Consider the following 21,439-nt stretch of genomic DNA (forward strand, 5'->3'; position numbering starts at 1 on the left):
GTGTATAAGTTTTAAAAATTTGAAAAAAAGAAAAATAATGTCCTGTATAAGATTTTAAGAAAACTAAATACATTACCATCAAATGCTACAACTTGGGACAGTTTTGATTTTTAAGCTTAAATAACTTCTAAACCAAGATAGCTACAATCTTGAATTTGGAGTCAAAAGTTTACTCTTGGATTGCTCTTTGACACCTTTATAGTTTTAAAAATTTAGTGTTACCTAAGTATGTTTTTTTGTTTTTTTTATTTTTGTCCCAAATTGAATGCAGGGTGCTACAACTTATACCAGTCTACTTAGAATGCTTAAAAATCATCTTTTCAATACTAATTACAACTTGGGACAAATATAAACTTTTTTAAAAAGTTTTTTTGTAGTATTCAAAAAAAAAAAATTCAAAAAATATTAAATTTAACAAGTGTCTTATATATTTAAAGAAAAAAAAAAGAAAAATTCAAAACATATTTAAACGTATAAACCAGTCTTTTCTTATTGATAAAATATATATTTTTATCGTATTACAATTAATTATAAATATAATAGGTAATAAAAATAAAAAAAAATGTTAGAATATGCATAATAACAGTTAAACAAATAAATATATATGTATATAATATGTATAATATTGTGTATATATATGTACCTATGTCCCAAGTAGTATCACATGTACCTATAAATCATAAGCTCCTAAGTTAAATATTTAATCAAATTGTATTTTGTTTTTTGAACTTAAGACTACACACAATTATCAATACAAAATAAAGAATACAAATTTGTGATTTAAAGCATAGTTAATGAATAACCGATAAAGTTTTTGAGGACTATTTACTATTTAGAAATAGTGTAAAACGTGGAGACGGTTCTCTGTCGTTATTATTTGTGTTTTAGGCTCACATCGAGTCCATAGATAATCTTGTGTAGATAATTAAATATAAAAAAAATGTGGATTATTTCAAATACAGCGCAGCCACGGTGAATAAACCAAAAATAAATTTTCCTGTCCCAATTTGAACACGCGTCCCAAGTTGTAGCATTTGACGGTATCCTATATATCTAAAAACTAAGAGAACTAGATGATTTGGTCATGCATGAAAATCCAAAATTAATAAATAAAAAGAGGAAAAAACTGAAACTATATAGTATACATACAACTTTGTGGGACAGAAATGTGGTAGTCAAACATTTGACAGAGACAAATGGACAAGATTATTGTGGAAGTTAATATAATGATTTTTATTAATATGATAAAGTTTTTCTTCAAGCATCTAATTTTTATAATGATATCAAGTTAGGAATTAAAACAATTAATTATTAGTTATTACACATTATTATATTTGTAACATAATATTACTATTATTATTTACACATCACAATATTTTTTTAGTATTCAGAAACATGACAGTTATAGTTATCGCCAGGACACTGGGACCATTACAACACAGCTCGTTTCTGGTTGAGCTTGAGTTAGTGGTGAGAAATGTAGGTGATTGTAAATTAAAACACTTAATGTTTTAATTTTAATATAGACAGTTACTTAATTAAGTTAAATAACAAAATACAAAATTAAATAGCTTACTACAATCCTATAGCTAATAAACTGGGAATGACTGTAAACTCACGGCAATGTGACTGTAACAAAGTCCACAATAAGCAATAGTTTTACATACAGGGATAATAGCCAGCCTAAAATTGTGACTTTATAATGGAAGTAACATGTTATTTTAGAAAGTTCTATTGGATAACTAGGCCATTTAATATAAATAAACTCTGGGACAATAACAAGCGAGGGACAAAGTCCCTAATATAATTATATTCTAGTTGGCATGTCTTATTTTAATAGTGGCTGTTAACAGCTTACAGTTTTTTGAAAATACTTAAATTATTATTATTGTATACCCTATTAACATAACAATAGAATATTAATTATTACAACTAGTGATGGTAATAATCAAATTACCAAATGTGATTCATTTGAATGAATTATGATTTACATTTATTGAAGTGGTTAAATAAATAATTTAATGATATACTATTTGTACAAGGTTTATTATCAATACAACAGTCAAAACTATAATACTGATAAAAAAATATTCATTACTCTCAGCTTTGAACAAAAATTACTACCAATACAAAATGTTAACTTAGACGATACTTTAATGTTTATATAGCTACTAGTATTGACATTTGACATTATTATTAATTTATGACTAACACACTTATAAATAGCCATTCCTTACTATGTGTTTTTGTACTTTTTGATATATTTTATCACACAATTTATTTGAAATGATTTTGTTAATATGATTTTAATACATTTATAAGTTCTATTATTTATTTTGATTATTTTTATTCTCATCACTAATTACAATTTAGTGATCTAATCACATATATATTATTTATATTTGACTTTTAAGGAAGTAAGAATGTGATATCATAAAAAAATACACATCAGTTAAAATTATAACTCATTATTAAGGGCAAAATCATAAAAAGTTATGATATACATGTATTATTATACTTTGTTTATTATAATAATCAATAATACTAACATTGCCAACAATCACAAGTAAAATAATTCAATAATTCATAAACTAATTCAATTATCTAAACTAATCTAATATATTATTTGTTAATTTAATAAGAGACAATAATTAATTCATTATAGTTTAGAAATGGTTTTACTTCAAGAGTATTTATATTTATTAGTAAATTATCTATTATATTAAATGTTCATAAAAATAAAAAATAAAATAAAATTTGATTGTAGATCACTTATAAAAATTAAGATTATATATACAAGTATAAGTTACTAAAAAGTAAACAATGTTCATGGCAGACATTTTATGATTGTTCTAATTTATTTATACTAATAGCATCAGTAAATTAATTCATAAATTTAATTACAACTTATTATCATTTCTAAATTAAATTATGCGTTAATTATTCAGAAAAATAAAATACCTTAAAAATAATCAAATACTATTTAGTAGTAAGAGTTTAGGAAGAGTTCATTTTTTTTAGATGAGCACGGCGTTGTTTGGCATATCTGATCCATTCTTTGATTATTAAATTAACATACTGCTTTGAAACAGTTTTGAATTTGCTTTTTGTTATATCTAAAAAAAGTGTATTTAAATATAACAATAAATATACTTGCAACGAATATTTTTTTAATATGTGATTAGGTTAGGACTTCTAATCCTAAACCATTGAGATACTTACCAAAAATAACTTGAACAATTGTTAAATTTCCAATTTGAAAATTTCCTCGAAAGCCACGCCAAGAATAGTAACTGGCTAAACTATACGTAAACAATCTACGTAACAGTGTTCTAACAAAGTATTTAAGATCTGATTTACACAAACATTTAATATTACCTTTAGGTGTAATATATGAAATCTGTGAACAATAAAAATTTTTCAATAAAATAAATGCCCACAATATGCTATATATTTTTGATAATATTAACTTGGTCAGCTTATTTTTATTTTTATGTTTTAATTAAATAGAAACAATAGCTATTTTAGTAAGAAAACAAAGCTTATTGATTTAATGAGAAAGCTTTAGTGCCACTATAAATTTAAAGCAAAAATTAAATATAAAAAATAAAAAAATATTAAGTATTTCAAACAATCATGACGCTCTGTGCGAACTTTGGGAAATATTTTGCGTAGTGTCCTAGGTATGTGATAATTATAACAATAAGAAAAAAAAAATGTAAAATAACTTACAAACTTTTCCTTAAAATCTGAACAATCATCTAATAGTCTTGATTCTAGGTCAACAACATCGTCTATTTCTGTTAATGGAAATAAATATAAAAATTCATCATCATCCATTTTTACTGGTTTTCTTTCAGGAGATTGTTCGACATTAAATATTTTTGCAAAATAGTCCAAATTTGTATCTATTCTTTTCATACATTGCCAAATACTGTTAACAGATCTATCGACATACTGAATTGTATCTGAAAATTAAGTAATATACAAAAGTATAAATATTAAACAGGCATATTAAGTCATTCAGGTAGGTACCATTATTCTTGTTATTTTTGGGTGAAATAATACTGGATGCCGAATCCTCCAAATCGTTCTGTGTAAAACTTTCCATAATGCTATAAGACACGCAAGAACGGGCTAGGAAAGGTAGATATACATACAGCAATGAGCAAATCGCCTTTAAATTGCTTTAAATTGGAATAATATTTTTGGTACTCTGTAAGCAACACGATTTGGTCCTATGATAACGGTGGAATCGGTAGAATGCAGCTCAGGTCGAAACGGTCTTGTGTTATGTAATTTAGTTAATGTTTCGAGGAGACTGTTATTGAACCAGTAAAGTATCGCGAATTCCTCGTAGGTACGGTTTAACGCGGCTGTTGTGTACAAATTTTATCGAGCGAATAATGAAATGTACTGCTCGTGCTCTCAAAACAGTCAAAACGTAAAAAGTTGATGATAATAACACGAAAAACTGAATAACTAAACCATGACAAAATAGATCTAGTATTTCGTCATGAATCAAACGATGTTACGATTATTTACGTAAACAAAGTTTATCACGACTTACGTCCATAAATTTCCACTGATAACGGGTCTGTAAGCCGTATTTGATAAACGTGTGTGGAAACGGCACGGCGGAAACAAAGAACCTCCGTGGCCTGCGTCGTTTTGGCGGTAAATGTATTTCGTTATCACCGTTATTTATCATAAGCTATCGTTATTATCGCCTCTATAATAAATTATTATTATTATTATTATTATCATCACGACAATATATAATATTTTATTAATATTTAGTAATCGCGGCATGGTTGTCACTCGTCAACTGACGTTTGTATGTGACACAGTTTTCCGCCACTGTTCATTACAGCCGACGAATATTTATTAGTATTAAAAACTACCTACTATGAATCTCAAGAATAATTTTGTGATTTTGATTTTTTAATGTGATTTGTCGACTGTCCTCTAGCAGTCGTAACATTTTTCGTAAGTTTTTCATGTCAAATATATTAATTATTTAATTAAAATCATTACATATTGTTTTCCGCCAAACTCGTTCTTCCGTCTGACCATTAACAGACTTTTTCTCCTTCGAAAAATATGTCTAGTTTTCCTACCGTTCTCTCTCAAACTAACTTATTTTCTGTGTTTTCTACAGATGCCTAATTTTTTTTTTTTTTACTGATTCTATACATTTTGTTTTCTTTGTATTTTCATAGCTCCTTCTCTATTGAGATCATATTGTCTGTGTATTCTAAAGTACCTACTAAATTATTAGTTTATTCAACTTTCAATTATTTCTTACGCCATTTTTACATCTGCTGTAGTATAACAATTTCAACAGCATGTGTTTAATCTGATTTACATATAGATCATCGGCATCTCCGTGTGTCTTTATATTAAACGTTTTTATGAGTAAAATAAAATTAAGTTTCTTCTAGTAACTAAACTTTTTAGTCTCAGAGTTCACTATTATTCATTGTTTCATAAAAACTGATTATTAATTGTTAGTTAAAATAAGTATTCTTTTCCTATCCGTATTCATACCATCTAATATCATTTGTACTGTGTCTTTTTTCTCTTTTTCATTTAAAAATACTATATTGAACTAGGTACTTGAACTTAATTGTTAAAAAAAAAATTTCCTATAATTTTTTACATTGAAATTAGGTATTTATAGCTGGTTATTAAATTGTCATCTTTTAATATATTTATTCACTGCATAGAAAAAAAAATCTGTATAACTATGGTCCCATCTCCACTCCATCTCATTTGTTATAGATCTACTACACTAAGTTTATATTTTTCTATTTCTTTAACTAATAGTAAGGCTACTTAGGATTAAAAAAGAATCTGTACTTTCATGTTCCAAAAATTAAATCCAGTTTAACGTCTTCATGTGCTTTTCTCTAAAATTCTCATTCCCTTGACATATTGTTGTTTGATTCTTGAACAAAGCTTTTTTATAAGGTAGGCTTTAGGCTTGTTACCGTTACTTTACATTCAACTCCCACTCTGGAGAATTGACCGATTCATGCTATCAATTTCGGTGGGGGAGAGGAGGCTATTGCAATAAATTTTGTAGTATTCTGAGTTTCCAAAATGCTACTACAATCATTTAAGTCTATGAAATTGTTATACCTGTTAATTAAGATATACCGTGTGTATCTCATAGTCCAATGAGTGTATTAAATTATGCTACTGTTTAGTAACTATGACATCTATTAATTATTTTTTTTTTTTTTTTAGATTTACTAGGATTATATTATTTAATTAATTATATTATAATCCTAGGTAAAATAAAACCAACCATGCAAAAGTGTATGTCAAAATCTGAAGTTCGGTGTGCAAGTTTAATGAACAATGTATTAGAAGAAAACATTGATATAAATGAAATTTTGGAAAAAATTAGATCGTTTGAACAATTTGTAAGTTTATAATTAAAATTTTTAGAAATCTTGATTGATGCATTTAGTATTTTGATACGACATTTCTAATTTTTCAAAAGAGTCAAACAACATTTTGTTGTGATGTTATTAACTTTTTTTTATTTGTTTATGAATTTATTTATCCCCTATTGTGTTTTGGAATCATTTTTATTGTTAATATTATTAATTATTTTATATTATATATTCATCAAAGTATGTATATTTACATAATTTATATATACAAGAAAAAAAAATAGAGTTTTTTGCATTACGACTTAACAATTTATACTTTATGATCTGCATTTAATGAATTTTGAAAAGAAATCACTATACCTTAGATTTTTTAAGAAATTTAATGTGTTTGGTTTTTGAATTCGGAGTGAAGACTTTAATTATTATTGAATCCTAGTATTATACATTCCAAATTTTGTTTGAAGAAGGGTTGTATGGGTCATTAAATTTTACTATTTACTAAGTACCATTTCATTAGTCATATGGTGGACTTATTATCATATTAAATGTTTTTTGGCATTCACTAATTCCTTAGACAGTTGGTGTGACTAGGCAAAAAAAAATATTATTTTTACATTTTCAACAAATTCAAACTTATTGTAATACAACCTTAATATTATTTCCTGGATTTTAAATTTTAAAGTATTATTAACATTGTTAATTAAAAGTCACAGCTGTTTATGTATATGCACATTGATTAACCTATTTTTTCCTATCTAATATATGGAATTGTAACTTAAACTTGGATCATGAGTGCCGCTTAGATCCATTTGCTGTTTATCAACAAATTTTTTAATGAGTTATTAATTTGTAATTTATGTTGTAGAATATTCGTCATGGTGTAGGTAAAATAGAATTCACATTTTATGTGATAGATTTTGTTCATAATAAGACAATGCAGTAAGTAAATGATTAAATTTAAATTTACTATATAGTTGGTCTATAATAAATTATAAACATTATAATATCATTAATTTTATCAGGTATGTAAATCAGTCAGATGAGAATGAGCCTGTTATTAACAATGTATTTAATGTGCCAGAAGTTGAATCATCAATGGTGAAACGAATAATACCTAAAATATCAACAACAAAAAGTTCAAGTCAAGGCAAAAAGACAGTTCAAATACATACAGTTACTTCAAAAATGAACAAAACAAAAATAATTGGTTAGTTGCTAATTTACTAATTGTCTTAAAATGTTATTAATTGATTTTGAATTTATAATAGAAAATCTTATGCAGTTTACAATTTAACATTATCAATTATTATAATAAATCAATGACATTATTTTTTTCAGTTTTTTTTTATTTTTTTTATTTTTATGAAGGTACTAATTCAGGGCCCAGTTTAAAGAAGAATAAGATCAATTAATTAAATTATTTTATAACTATTTTCATTTGAACCTATTTTCTCATTATAGTAGAAAAATATTATGTATGGTTAAATTGCAGAATAGATAAAACTATATTGACTATTATAACTAATAGTTATTATAAAAATTATAAATTTGATTTCAAAACTAAAAGTCAATCAATGTAAATTTTCATTAACATTTAAATAATTTGAAGTTATTTTTTGTTTAATTTTTCAGATACTACTAAGAAAGAACGAAGAAGCTTGGATATATTAGGGACTCTTTATGCAGCGATGATAAATTCTAATATATTATGTAATCTGTTTCATGAATTGGGTTATGTATTTACACTTCTTACTGTAAAAAATCATGAAATAAAATCTAATAATGATAATTTTAGTTCAAATAACATGTACTTTAAATCTTCTGATGATTGTCATTATTTTGCTTCAAAAACTATAGAACAATTAGTTTCAATTTTAACTTATTTGGAAAAACCAATTATTAATCTCATTTTGAAACAGAAAGTTATCAACGCATATGCACCAGAATTGGCTAAAACGTTTGAAAATAAATTTAACTCATTAGTTAGTAAATATACACAACAATATTATGTTAATAAAATATACTTAGGTATAAAATGTACACAAATATTGAGAATTACTTTGTTTTCAGAACATAAATGATGATGTAAAGTCTTTAAATTCAAATATTTCAAAAGATATGGTAAAATTTGATGGTGAACATGATGCCAAAGATTGTTTTCCATCAATAAAAATGTTTTATGCTTTCAAAACTCAAAGAGATGCATTTTATGATTTACTAGAAAATTGGAAACAGTATGAAAATCAGTATGAACTAAACCCTAAAAAATTTGAAAGTATTAAAAAAATGCTTAATGAAAATAATAACTCTGTTAATATGAGTAAATTTGCTAAATTATTTGTTGCTCAATTGATAAATTCAACATTTGAAGAATCAAAGGTTTTTTTTTTTTACTACCTCTTTATCAATACTACATTTATTTTTATCTAAATATATTTTATTTAATATTTTAATTTATATGTTTTTTAGAATATCTATAAAAACAAAACTATTAAAGAGTTATCTGCCTCTAAGTTAGAATTACTACATCAGCGAATTACTAAACGAGACTATACGAGTGGATATAGTGTTAATCCAGCTAATGAATTTCCTGGGATGCAAATGTTTTTTAAAGAATTTATTATTATGTTGTTGGATGATGGAGTTTTTTGTAAACATTTAATAGACAGCTTAGTACATAGAATTGATGTATTAAATAGTATGGAATGGGCATCTGAATTACAACAAGGTATGCACTGTTTAATTTATTTAAAATACAATTTTTTTAAAAGAAAAAAATTATACTTTCTAGGTGCAATTTTCCAACAAACCTTCTTTTTTTATGTTGATACTTTAAGATTGTTAGGTAAATTTTTGGCCTTTACATTATATAATCCATATAAAGATTATAATGTTTTAAATCCGGCTTTAAAAGAGTATATGTGGGAAGTACGATCAAAGGTAATTTGTATATTAGAATAATAATATATTTATGATTCAATTTTAATTTTAACGGTTTTGTTTAACATATAGGTTTTACCTCCAATAAATTTACTTGAAAAATTACAATATGCTTTTAAACGTGGACTTAGTGAAATTGTATTAACTACTTCATGGATAATTGAATACTTATACCAAGTGGATCAGATTTCAATTACAACTCCTTTTTATAAAGATGTATTGACATTGATATATTCTTTATGTATGGTGAATTCTGATATAACTGCTTCTAAACTAATGTTGAGATTACAGTTTAATTGTTTAATTGAACACATAAATATAGAACCTCATACACTATTTGATGACTCTAAAAGATCTTTGGATAAAAGTAATTTATATTAAGACATACCTATATTATTTTTATTTTTATAAATGTGTAATGTATTTTTATGTTTTATGATGTTTTAGATCTTGCAGAAAATGTTGTAAAGGAATTACAAAATGATCTTATAGTAAATACAAAGCAAATTTATCACTATTGTCCACAACTAAATAACTACCGTACTGTATTAGAAAGTAAAGTTAATAATAAAAAGATTAAATTTTTATCTCCCATAGTAAGTTTACCCAGTCAAAAAATAAATCAAAATCGTCAGATTGAAGTAAGTATACAGTTAACAACAGATTATCATTTTACAATAATAAAATTTTTAATTTAGTTAGAATTAGAATCACATTTCTTTGAAAATCATTCTCCGTCTGTATTGGCTACTGTTGATTTCATTGCTAAAAGAATTGCTTCTTCATGTACCAAAAAGATTCAAAATCAAGGTATGACTGCTGTAAAGAATCAATTTGTTGATATTGTGTGCGCAAAATTCAAAGAACATATCAGCGAAAATACAGTGAATAAAATTGTTATTTTACTAATTATGTGTGTTAGACATTATTTAACAATCAAATATAAATATTTACAGGATATAGATTTCAAACTAGATGAAAACGATGTTACCAAGTGTAGTTTATTTTTGAGTTCTTCTATTCAACAATATGTAGATTATTTTTCCAGAAACAATATTCCTAATTCCATCAAAGAATTATTAGATTCTGAATCTGTGAATCCTGGTTCTTTGCCATTTTGCATTGCTGTTACAGTTCGTAAATTTAAAGCATTAGTAACAGATTGGGTCAAGAATCATATAAATATTAAAAGTAATATGTTGTATTTTGTTTGTATCTTTTTTTTTTTTATTGAACTGATTAATAATTTTGTTAACAGAAATGTTCATTACTTATATTAATACGGAATTGAAAACTAATTTAAAAAGTGGAAGTATAGATGAAGATGGAAATAATCTTCGTGAATTATTGATGCCAACTCATTGTGATGAGCCAGATGAAGATTTGTTTATTCCAGAAAATGAACTCTTAATAGATTTAAATGTAAGTATATTTTATTGAAAAAAGTCACTTCAACAATGATTTTAAAAATAAAAATATTGGAATATTTAGTTAATATGTGAATACTATGTTACCCTGTAATTGCGCCCCATGCCATAATGGTATTGATACCTAGATAATATTATATAATGGATAGGCCTATACTTAACACCCATGGGGAAGTGTTTCCGAAGTTTCGGTATATGCCTCATCTATACCATTGTTACCAGTAGTAACCAATGGGTAAATGTTTTACCCCATAGTTTATCATTTGGGAACGCACGGAGAAGACTGATGGCCTATCCATTATATATTATCTATGTATTGATATGACATATTTTAGCGTCTTAGATAAACACTATAAAAATTAAATCTGTTAATTAGACTATTTAACACAATCATTTAAAGAAATTCAAGCAAAAATAATTTAAAAAGTTAAAGTTAAGTTACTTTTAATCAAGCCATGAAGTTACACATAAAGTTACTTAAAAAAAAAAATGTTATTTCTAAATAAATGAGTCAAATGAAAGAAAAGTTAATTTCAAATTTTGTCTTAATTCCTATTTTTCTATATAACCTTACATTAACAAATTAAAAATAATATTCAACTTACTCTGTATTAGATTACACAAAATATTAGTAACATTATCAACACATTAAATTTTTTTGTTGATTTAGTGATTTCATATAGCTGATATTTAAATGATACAAACTGATAATGGCTATAATTTAAATTTACCACAGTTTAATATGTTTGTATAGTAATATAATGTGACAAAACTAATGAATTATATTTTATATTCCTTTCAGACATTTAGTTTAAAAATTATTGAATTTGATAACCATAAACTATCTTCGGGTGACATTTCAGAATATGCTGAAAAATTTAAAATTATTTTAGAAAACAAAAATAAAATGGAATATAATTTATACCGATTTATAATTGCAAGACTAATTGATAATGTATTACTAGCAAGTATGTCAATTACCAATGAATTAGAATTTCTTGAAAATCTTAGAACAATTTATTTAAGTATTTTTGTTTCAGCGTATCAAATGCCAAAGTTATTCAATAAAGATGTAATGAAAGCTTATCATCCATATTTGGCTGAAAATCTGTATACTGTTTCAATGATAATATGTGAACGAAACATATATATTCTGTCAGAAAAATCAAATTCTCATAAGGCTATTATAAGTGAAAAAATAACAGCTTGGATACAATATTTTATTGAAAACAATTTTCTTACTATTGATGAACTTACAAGTCAAATTATGTCAATTTTACAATTATCTTGGCCAGAAGTAATTTTTCTAATATAAAAATACATACACAATACAAATTCAATTATTTTTTTTATTTTTTAGGATACATTAAAATGTTTATCGATTTGCTTTAAAGATCTGAACAGTGTATGTTTAAAGAAATTTGATGATACCAAGGTTCAAGAGTTATTCATGTGGTTAACAAATTTCATGGATATGATTGAAGATTATGATATAGATTATTGAGAACAATATATTTACTTTTTTGTTTCCAATTTTTTTATATATATTTATTATAAATATTGATTTCGTAATTTTTTTTTTTTACATCAAGACTGAATTTTTACAAGATCAGATTTTATATTTAGAATTGACAATATGATCTCTTTAAAATTATTCTAAAATATTTACTTTTGTACTTTAATAATTATTGAATTATTTTTTTAAATAATATATGTGAAATTTTGATTGTGTATACATATTATAAGTAAATATAATCTAATCTCACGAATGCATATCTATGTACGTTTTAGTTAATGTTTATATGTATAATCTTTGTTTAAAAGTATTCCATACTGGCTAGGTTTTCTATAAAAATCAACCTGATCTTATATAAATTACACTGACAATACTAAAACCTATTAAATAAAATAAATTGTTTGAAAATTTATTTGAATTAAACAAGAAGTTTACTTGAAAATGACCTTTTCACTTTTTTGTATTTAAATCTTTAACCCCTTCAATATTAAAATTGTTAAATAATATTATTTTATTAAACAATTTAAAGAATGTTTGAAAGTCATTTTTAATTAAACTTAATGACAAATTCAATTATATTTTCTGAAAATTAATCAATCAAATATGTTAGTTGATATAATTTGTTAAGATTGGGGAAAAAAAATTAATATTTACGAAGGGCGTTTTTGATGTGTATGCATAATATGCAAAAACATTCTAACAATTTTTTTATATTATTATCTTACATACCTCTTACTAATAAACATTTATTATGCGCACACTTAGAAAATTGCTAATATTTAACTTCTTAAAAATGGTCTCAGTATCAAATCCATTTAATAAAATTATGATCAGTTAGAATAAATTTGCTGTTACAAATTTACTATAACAATTAAAATTATATCTTACATTATTAATGAATGATTTATTGTAGGCGGTGTTAAGATGAATTGTTTTTTTTTTTTAATACTATTTGTAATATTTAGTGTGTTTTAATGTTTTCTTATAATCTATGTGATCCAAAGTCAGTTTGAAGCACACCTATCTAATCGTAGAATTCATGTACATAACTGTACTTCAAAAAATATGTTGAACTATTCTTTACACATTAGACTTCTTGAGAGAACTATATAAAGTGGTTATCTTTGATAAGACACGGATCATTAATATCTTCAGTCTTGATTTCAACTGTATTATGAGTTTATTTAAAATGAATTATAAAAAGTTAGTACAAAAGTATTTGTTTAATTATTTATGCTCAAAAATAATATGTTATTTAATAATTATAATTAAATGTTTAAATAATATATATGTAATACATTTTTCAGCTAAATTATTAGATAGTACCTAATTATACATTTTGAATGACTTGAATATTATTTTACTCACTTTTTCTTAATACTAAGCATAGTTAGGTTTTTAAAACTAAGTACATTAGTATGTTTTTGTACATTAGCTGATGTCAATATTTTGTTCCATACAAAACAATTATTAAGTTCTATAAAAATAAAAATTATTATTTTCGTTTGTAGTCACAATATTTGTACATTTACAATTTAAACGTTACAAATAAATAATTGGTAGTTTTTGTGAATAGGAAAAAATCCGAAAGTGCTATAATAATATATTTATATGATAAAGCACTTATAAGTATCTGAAAATGAACTTAGTGTTTTAAGGATTACCAATAATTAGGTACTCGTACGTTTACAAGTCTACACTAAAAATGTTTTAATTTGCTGGTTAACGATTATTAAATGTCTAAATCTATCATTATTTTTGTTTGTTTGCAAGTTAAACCTAAACGTAGTAAATGTATAAAGAATATACATACTAACTTGATTGACAATAAATTTTTTACTCATTCGTTTTGAGGCTATAACGTATTTTATAGTCTTATAAAACGTATTGTTTGTGTAGGTATATTTGTATTACAGAGTTTTCTCTTTATAAATTTGTACATCATCAAATTGTCACCCTATCAGGCGGTCTCTATTATTAGGTATTTAAAATTTGTAGACAAACACAAACTACAATAACTATAAACCTACTTAATATCTCTTAGAAGGTTGTGCGAAAAAAGAAAAATGTTAATCGACTAAAATAACAAAAGAGAACAAATATTTTTTTACTGTTTAAAATCTTTTATAATAAAAAATAAAATTGATCGTAATTGTATCGATATATAGGCACATTGATGTTTTTTAGGTATTTAGTGTACAATTTAAATCTGTTCGTAATTTTACCAATATTTAATTTCTTCTCTTGGCTTCATTTTCAACCGGTCTATATTAATAAATACAATTTTAAACAAGTTAATAATAATTAAAAATCCAAAATATCTATCTATTGATTAAAAATATTTGATCTAGATATTATACGAAAAAATAAAATTGATTGGAAAGTCAATATTATTGCTTTCTATATAAGTACACGTATATTGTGTTAATTTAATATTTTATAACAACTCAGTTATGTAACAATCAAGTTTGGGCTCATATGATAGGTATATAGATTATAAGCCAGTTCCATAATTTATCTACAGTGATCCTGTACATTATACATTAATTATTATATTATTAAATATTTAAATATTATAATAACTATTCGTCTATAACTTTAGGTTTTACTGGTTTTAGATACCTATACTTAAACAATTTAAAAATTGATATTAACTAAGTGTTATTTCAAATATTTCAATAAATCATTTCATTTATTTTGTAAACAAATTAAAGCATATAATTAACAGTATTAACAAAACCATTTTTTTTTTTTTTTTTTTTTTTGGTATACTTATTATTTAAACACTTGATATGGTACCAAGTTCAACAATGGTCACAAGAAATTGTATTGTTGCATCACTTTTTATTGCATAATGGGCATAGCAGAGAATACGAAGATTTTTTACTGTGTCACAATTTTTTGAACCTTATGCCAAGCACTCAATTTAAAAGAATTTTTTACCTACAATAAAATTATTGAATATTAATTAAAATTATTGAACAAAATAAGAAATTTGTATTATTACTTGCAACAAATCAACCAACTCATCAATGATAATATATGGTATATTATATTATATTGATTGATGTGAGATTCATTTATTATTAGGATGCTAGAACTCAAGACATTTTTAGTAACATCAACAAAACAGAATCATGACAATATTAATTGAATTCGCTCTGTATGGTGCATGGATTTAAATGTGTTTTTCTTTAAAAAAAAAAAACATTTTTTATTTTTGGTAGTTAAACCAATAACAGTTTGTAATAACCCATTTGATTAACCTCTGCAAAAAAATTATTACCTATACCTAATATATAATTTTTTTTTAGAAATGTAAAAATGATTTACTCGTTAGTAAATAGTAATGCACTAATGCTTGTAAAATTTAACTCATAGCCCCTTCTAAGTTATTTATTATTCAATTATGAAATATCGAAAATGTCTTCACAATATTTTTTGAAAAGCGTTTAAGTTTAGAATGTTTACAAAATTCTTTAAAATCCCAAAAACGCACAAACTATTTTGTATTTAGAAATCTTAATTTCTATAAACTTATCAACTAGTTTATATGCGACTTTGACAAAGTGCTGAAACAATAAACCAGACTACATAAAGTACACAAAAAGTTTTGTACAAGAACATGAATTAAATTTACACAATACGTCCAGTTCGAAGTGTTTCAAAGGTGGATAACGAAAGCTGTACTCATTTACTTATGGTGGAAATGAAGGTAGGTACCGAACGTTTGCATTCTAAATATGACAAAGCTAGTTTTCACCGGAAGAGTCGATATTTACGTAAATTTATTTCCTTATTATTTTTGAATTTTTTTAACCTCTTTTCCTCTTTTTATCTTGACAAATAATGATAGTGTTTAAGTAAAGTAGTTAGTTATTTCCAAATGTTTTAAAAAATATGTATTAGTTTGATCATGGGCTTCATCGACCAGATTGATTGAGGAATTTAAAACTTATATTTCAAGAACCCACGAGAACAGTATTTTACGTATTCAGATTTAACGCCATAGCCGACCAGTGGCAATATTACGAATTTATTTGACCGGGGTAACTTTAAAATATACTACTCACCCACCCACCCCTGCACAAATTTGATATTTTACTTCATAACAAATCAGCTTGACGGAGTTATTAATACTTATACTTTAATATTATAATGTATTAGTATACATTTTTTACCCATAATACAGATTAAAAAATATTAAAATATCTTGGATAAATAATAAGTTACTAGTTAGGTATAGCATAGCTAATTCAAACAATTTCAATATTATTAATGATGACCACCCGACCACTCACCTTAAATTTTGACTGCGGCAAAGCCACCTCTGTAGCTGATATATTACTGTCTATTTTTAGTTTAGATAGTGAGAAAATTTTTAAAAAAAATGTTATGGTGGTATTTTTTTGGTAGGGGGGTGGGGAAGCCTTCCACTGATTTGAGATATTTTGAGAATTTTTGTGACCCCTTTTCAACAGTATTGATAAAACCAATTCCGTATGACCGTATTTATAAAACTCTTATCTAATTTTAAGAAAAACCATAATATGAAAATGTACATCATATTTATATATTTGTATTATAAAATTACCTAAGGAACAATAATTTGTATATTTTATAACATAAAGTATACAAAAATTGCGAAAAATTGCAATAAAAAATTAAATAAGAAAACCAGTTATTATAGCCTGATTTCAGATTTGTGTAGGTACTTATTTAACTGCTGTACAGTAAAAAGTGAAAATTGAAAATAACTATAAATAGTTTAAAATTCAAAATATTTTGTAAATTTTATCACGTATACAAAATTACAAGGTAGGTAATATAATAGGAAAAAATGGGGATTCTTACACAATACCAATTTTCGACAAAAACCATTTGATCAAAAACTAATAATTATAGATCTTTCAAAATATTTCGACAGCAATTTATAAACGTAACATTTATTGTTATTTTTTTTCAATAATTTATCGATAAAAATGTATTGTTCCTTCAAAAAGCTTGAAATTGGAATACAAGGTTTCTCATAAGTTATTATTAATTAATTATTATTATAGGTATATGTAATGTTTTATGTGCGTTTGAATTAGGATTTTGACGAATTTTTCGTATGTAATTTATGATTTGTTATTTAATTAAAAATTAACACATAAATTATAATTTAATTCTTATAACTAATAATATTGTAATAATATTGGCAATATATTTCAATATTATTGTTTTATCATAACAAGAATGTGGTGCATTCATTTATTTTTCACTGTCTAAAAATGGACATTTAGTTCTTAAAGCTTTTCAGTAGAGTATAACCATGTAGCCAATACAAAGTATAGTATTAATTTTCATGTTATCATATTACTAAAATAAGACTATTAAAAAAATAAAAAATATTTGACGAAGCACTGTGTTTACCTGGAAGGACTAAAAGTTATTTACCTAATTCAAAATCAAAATGCTTTTCGACCACAAGTTAGTTAATTGAAAAGTATTCCAGAACGTGTCACATCTATTACATAAAATAAAAAAAGGATCAACATGAACCTAAACAAACATCAAACTTTGAAAAACACAGATAACTTTTAAAGTATACTGCTGCTACGATTTAAAAGTTATCTCTATAGTTGAATATAATACATAAATAAATAGAATTGAAGTTTTAAAAAAATAATAAAGCAACGAGAAAATCATCGAGAAGTATCAATTATTATACTTATAGGAGCAACTAAAAATACTACGATAAATACTAGTGAAACAGTAAATTGTACACCTATTATGGACAGTACAGAATAATTAGACTTGATAAATATTATTTTTTTATTGATTTACATAGTCCAGGGTAGAGTTAATTTTTATTTTATTCCAGATCCAGTTTACTGGTGGTACAGTAAATTGTATAGTTAATGTTGAAATTACACTAGAATATTTAGGCATGCTGTTTATTATTATTTTTAAAATAAAAACTAAAATCTGTTTTCTAGATATAAACAAGATTAAAATTCCATCAATAAAACGCAGAGGGGTAATCGCAGACTGTGTGATTGATAAACCAAAAATAAGAAAGGTTATTATTAAAAATCATTTGATTTCATGCATCATACAAAACGAATTCAATTAATATTGTTATAGTTATGCTTATGTTCTGTTGATGTAGTTAAAAATGTCTTTAGTTCATGCGTTATAATAAACGATTCTGACGTAAATTAATATAATTTATACCAAATACTATCATTGAAAAGTTGGCTGATTTGATGTAAGTAACAAAACTAAATTTTTATTTTGTTCAATAAATTCAATTAATATTCAACTTTTATTGTAAGTCAAAAAGCTTTTTTACATTGAGTGCTCGGAATAAGGTTCAAAAAACTGTGACACAAAAAAATCTTTGAATTTTTCGCTACTATGCCCATCATACAATAAAAAGTGATGCAAAAATACGATTTCTCGTGACCATTGTTTAACTTGGAATCAATCAAGTGTTTAAATAATAAGTATAATATAATATATATATATATATAAATGGTTTTGTCAATACTATTAATTACCTACGTGCTTTAATTTATTTACAAAATAAATGAAATGATTTATTGAAATAATACTTAGTTAATAACATTTTCAAAATTGTTTAGGTATCTAAAACTAGTAAAGTCTGAATTTAGACGGGTAGCTATTATAATAATTAATGTATAATGTACGAGATCACTGTAGTAGAATTAGTAAATAAATTACGGTCCATGCAATGCGGTAATTATTGTAAATTTTTTTGTGAATAGTATTATGACAAAAATTTTTCACGGATTAATAAGGTTGTTATCAAAAATCTTGTTTATTCCTTGACTCCATCCAGTTATTTCACATCCTTTATAGTTTATATTATTAAGGCACACGTACGTTCGTAAATTGCCTATACTTAACTCCTTATAAACTTATAGTATCTATCATAGTACTAAACATAATTTATTTATATCTTATCGTTAATTACTCGTCAAGTTACTGATTTTTCAGGATCGCTTTTATCAGTAGTAGTAGGACTTGTAATTGCCAGACTAATCCATGGTTGAGTTTTTATATCTGATATGTGCAAACGTTCTTTCAATGGTGACAGTAATTTTATTATCATCTGTTTACAGGCATCAGAAATAATTATGTCTCGAGGGAATGTTACTGGCTTTTGAACTTGCTAGTGAAATAAAAAAAAACAACAAAATATTCGTCGCTTAACCATTTTTGATACTACACAAATTATCTACTATAGGTACTCACATTCAGTGACGTGGTGAGAGTAGTAACGATTATTATTAGAACCCCATGGCGGAGTAGCTATTACGTATTTCATATTAATCCGATCAAGAACCCTTTAATCTACCCTAATATCGGCTTTCAGGTAACTAAAATTTTTAAAATTAGCGTATCCGGGTTTTTTAAACGGGTTTTCTTGCCAGCAATACGAGTTCACCACGGCACCGAAGACAGATCGATACCATATATAATAATGCAAAAAAAAAAAAAATTAGTATCTACTTTCAGTAACTTTGGATAGGTCGAGTCGTCAAAGGGCAGAGTCCCAAATATCATGGCGTAAAGCACTACTCCGATAGACCAAATGTCAGAAGCGTTGGGCTGGTAAGGTATGCCTTTTAATATTTCTGGCGACGCGTAAGCGTAACTGCCGCAAAACGTGTTGCTCGTTTTCATCTGACCGTTTTTCTTTATCATATTATTACGCGCGAACCCGAAATCTGATAGCTTGATATTGTAATTTGTGTCCATCAACAAGTTTTCACATTTTATGTCTCTGACAAAAAACAAAAATGACTTAAATAAACGAAGGTGGTACATTATTTATATTGTAACACTTGATTGATCTGCAGTAGTACCTGTGAACGACTCCTTTTTTGTGGCAATATTCTATAGCGTTGACAAGTTCCATGAACCATTTCCGAGCCCTATCGTCGTCTATTTTACCATCTCTTTTAATGATGTCCAATAGACAACCATTTTCTGCGTATTCCATAATGATATAAACCCTAAAATTCGAAACGTATTAGGTGTATATAGGTTATATTGTAGGTACATTATACGCCATAGTAATACACAACAGTATAATATTTATTACCGGTGAGTCGTTTCGATTGCTTGATAATATCTGATTAAATTCTCGTGTTTGAGGCCTTTGACTACTTCTATTTCTCTGGGGAGGAATTTTTCTAAATAATCTGGAGCCTCTTGAAGTTTGGAAACGATTTTGATTGCCACATTGCACTTATGGCGTTCGGAATGTGCAATCTATATTATATACATATAATTTCAAGAATTTTATTTTAACAAAATCGATCTCGTATCATGCTAGTAGAGAATTAAATATTATATTAAAAAATGTATATAACCTTAACGGTAGCATACGATCCACTACCCACGCTTCGGCCCACACTGTACCCGTGCGATTCTAACACCGAAAGCTTTTGATCTTTTGACTTTTTCTTTTCTTTTGATTTGTTTTTTTCTATTTTTTCTGGTTTCACGTTAGTGTTTGTGTTTTCCACTCCATCGGCCATTCAAATAATTTTGCTTTGTAATAAAAAATTATAATATATTAAAATATTTATCTATGAATTTATTATTTGTCCAAACAAATTTAGATTGCGTATCCATAGTTCGTTTAATCTAACAATTCCGTATGCGATTATTATGTAATATCTGCAAAACGGCCGTTACCAAGGCTACTATGGTATACAATAATATGTATATCTGCTACTGCCTAGCTATATTTAATTATTCGAATTTATTTATCCCGTAGCGGTCAGTCATCGTCCGGTACTGGTTTGTGACGCACCGTCGCCGTCGCCGCCGACAACAATAATATTAATATATAGGTTACCCGCATACACAAATTAATAATAATTATTATCTACCTACTTACTTCATGTTCCCAAGTTTGACGTCCGGCGTGGCGCAGAGCATAAATTGTCGCCGACATCATCTCATTATAATACATCATACTATTGTGTTGGTATGCCGGGTTGAATCGATATAATAGGCATATTATTATAATTTACAATTAAATTATAATATTTGGCGTAACTGCTGCAGCATGCAGTGTATTATTCTTTTAATCACCTTACTAATTATTTATGTTTTGTATGATTTTTTTT

General features: G+C 25.6%; 3 protein-coding genes across 8 annotated transcripts; 1 reads left to right on the forward strand and 2 right to left on the reverse strand.

Moving 5' to 3' along the window:
- Positions 1–2,573: 2,573 nt before the first annotated feature.
- LOC114132477 (uncharacterized) lies at positions 2,574–4,581 on the reverse strand. 2 transcript variants are annotated; one of them, XR_007605517.1, is made up of 5 exons: positions 4,036–4,581; positions 3,733–3,968; positions 3,379–3,400; positions 3,223–3,302; positions 3,100–3,116 (listed from the first exon to the last, which is right to left on the reverse strand). XR_007605517.1 is itself a non-coding variant. In XM_027997942.2 (4 exons), the coding sequence occupies exons 1-4, from the start codon at positions 4,109–4,111 to the stop codon at positions 2,998–3,000; spliced, it is 609 nt and encodes a 202-aa protein (XP_027853743.2). In that variant the 5' UTR covers positions 4,112–4,578; the 3' UTR covers positions 2,574–2,997. The 2 variants fall into 2 exon arrangements, 1 of the variants encoding a protein (XP_027853743.2); XM_027997942.2 differs by having other exon boundaries at positions 2,574–3,116; positions 3,223–3,400; positions 4,036–4,578.
- Positions 4,582–4,754: 173 nt separating this feature from the next.
- On the forward strand, positions 4,755–12,544 carry LOC114132474 (codanin-1). 3 transcript variants are annotated; one of them, XM_027997938.2, is made up of 16 exons: positions 4,755–4,989; positions 6,253–6,431; positions 7,270–7,343; positions 7,427–7,611; positions 8,037–8,386; positions 8,475–8,783; positions 8,874–9,132; positions 9,196–9,344; positions 9,417–9,711; positions 9,792–9,985; positions 10,043–10,240; positions 10,301–10,535; positions 10,603–10,766; positions 11,574–11,739; positions 11,812–12,068; positions 12,132–12,544. In XM_027997938.2, exons 2-16 carry the CDS (start codon positions 6,315–6,317, stop codon positions 12,273–12,275), a joined length of 3,096 nt encoding a protein of 1,031 aa, XP_027853739.2. In that variant the 5' UTR covers positions 4,755–4,989; positions 6,253–6,314; the 3' UTR covers positions 12,276–12,544. The 3 variants fall into 3 exon arrangements, with proteins under 3 accessions (XP_027853739.2, XP_027853737.2, XP_050061431.1); XM_027997936.2 differs by having other exon boundaries at positions 6,298–6,431; XM_050205474.1 differs by having other exon boundaries at positions 4,756–4,989; positions 10,043–10,228.
- On the reverse strand, positions 10,380–20,970 carry LOC114132464 (testis-specific serine/threonine-protein kinase 4-like). Of its 3 annotated transcripts, none has more exons than XM_050205475.1 (6): positions 20,675–20,970; positions 20,404–20,573; positions 20,165–20,314; positions 19,809–20,082; positions 19,270–19,467; positions 10,380–10,469 (listed from the first exon to the last, which is right to left on the reverse strand). In XM_050205475.1, the coding sequence occupies exons 1-5, from the start codon at positions 20,840–20,842 to the stop codon at positions 19,273–19,275; spliced, it is 957 nt and encodes a 318-aa protein (XP_050061432.1). In that variant the 5' UTR covers positions 20,843–20,970; the 3' UTR covers positions 10,380–10,469; positions 19,270–19,272. The 3 variants fall into 3 exon arrangements, with proteins under 3 accessions (XP_050061432.1, XP_027853725.1, XP_050061433.1); XM_027997924.2 differs by lacking the exon at positions 10,380–10,469 and adding an exon at positions 14,389–14,552; XM_050205476.1 differs by lacking the exon at positions 10,380–10,469 and adding an exon at positions 14,530–15,230.
- Between the last annotated feature and the right edge of the window lie 469 nt (positions 20,971–21,439).

The sequence above is a fragment of the Aphis gossypii genome, chromosome X (assembly GCF_020184175.1).
Source record: "Aphis gossypii isolate Hap1 chromosome X, ASM2018417v2, whole genome shotgun sequence".
Lineage (NCBI taxonomy): Eukaryota > Metazoa > Arthropoda > Insecta > Hemiptera > Aphididae > Aphis > Aphis gossypii.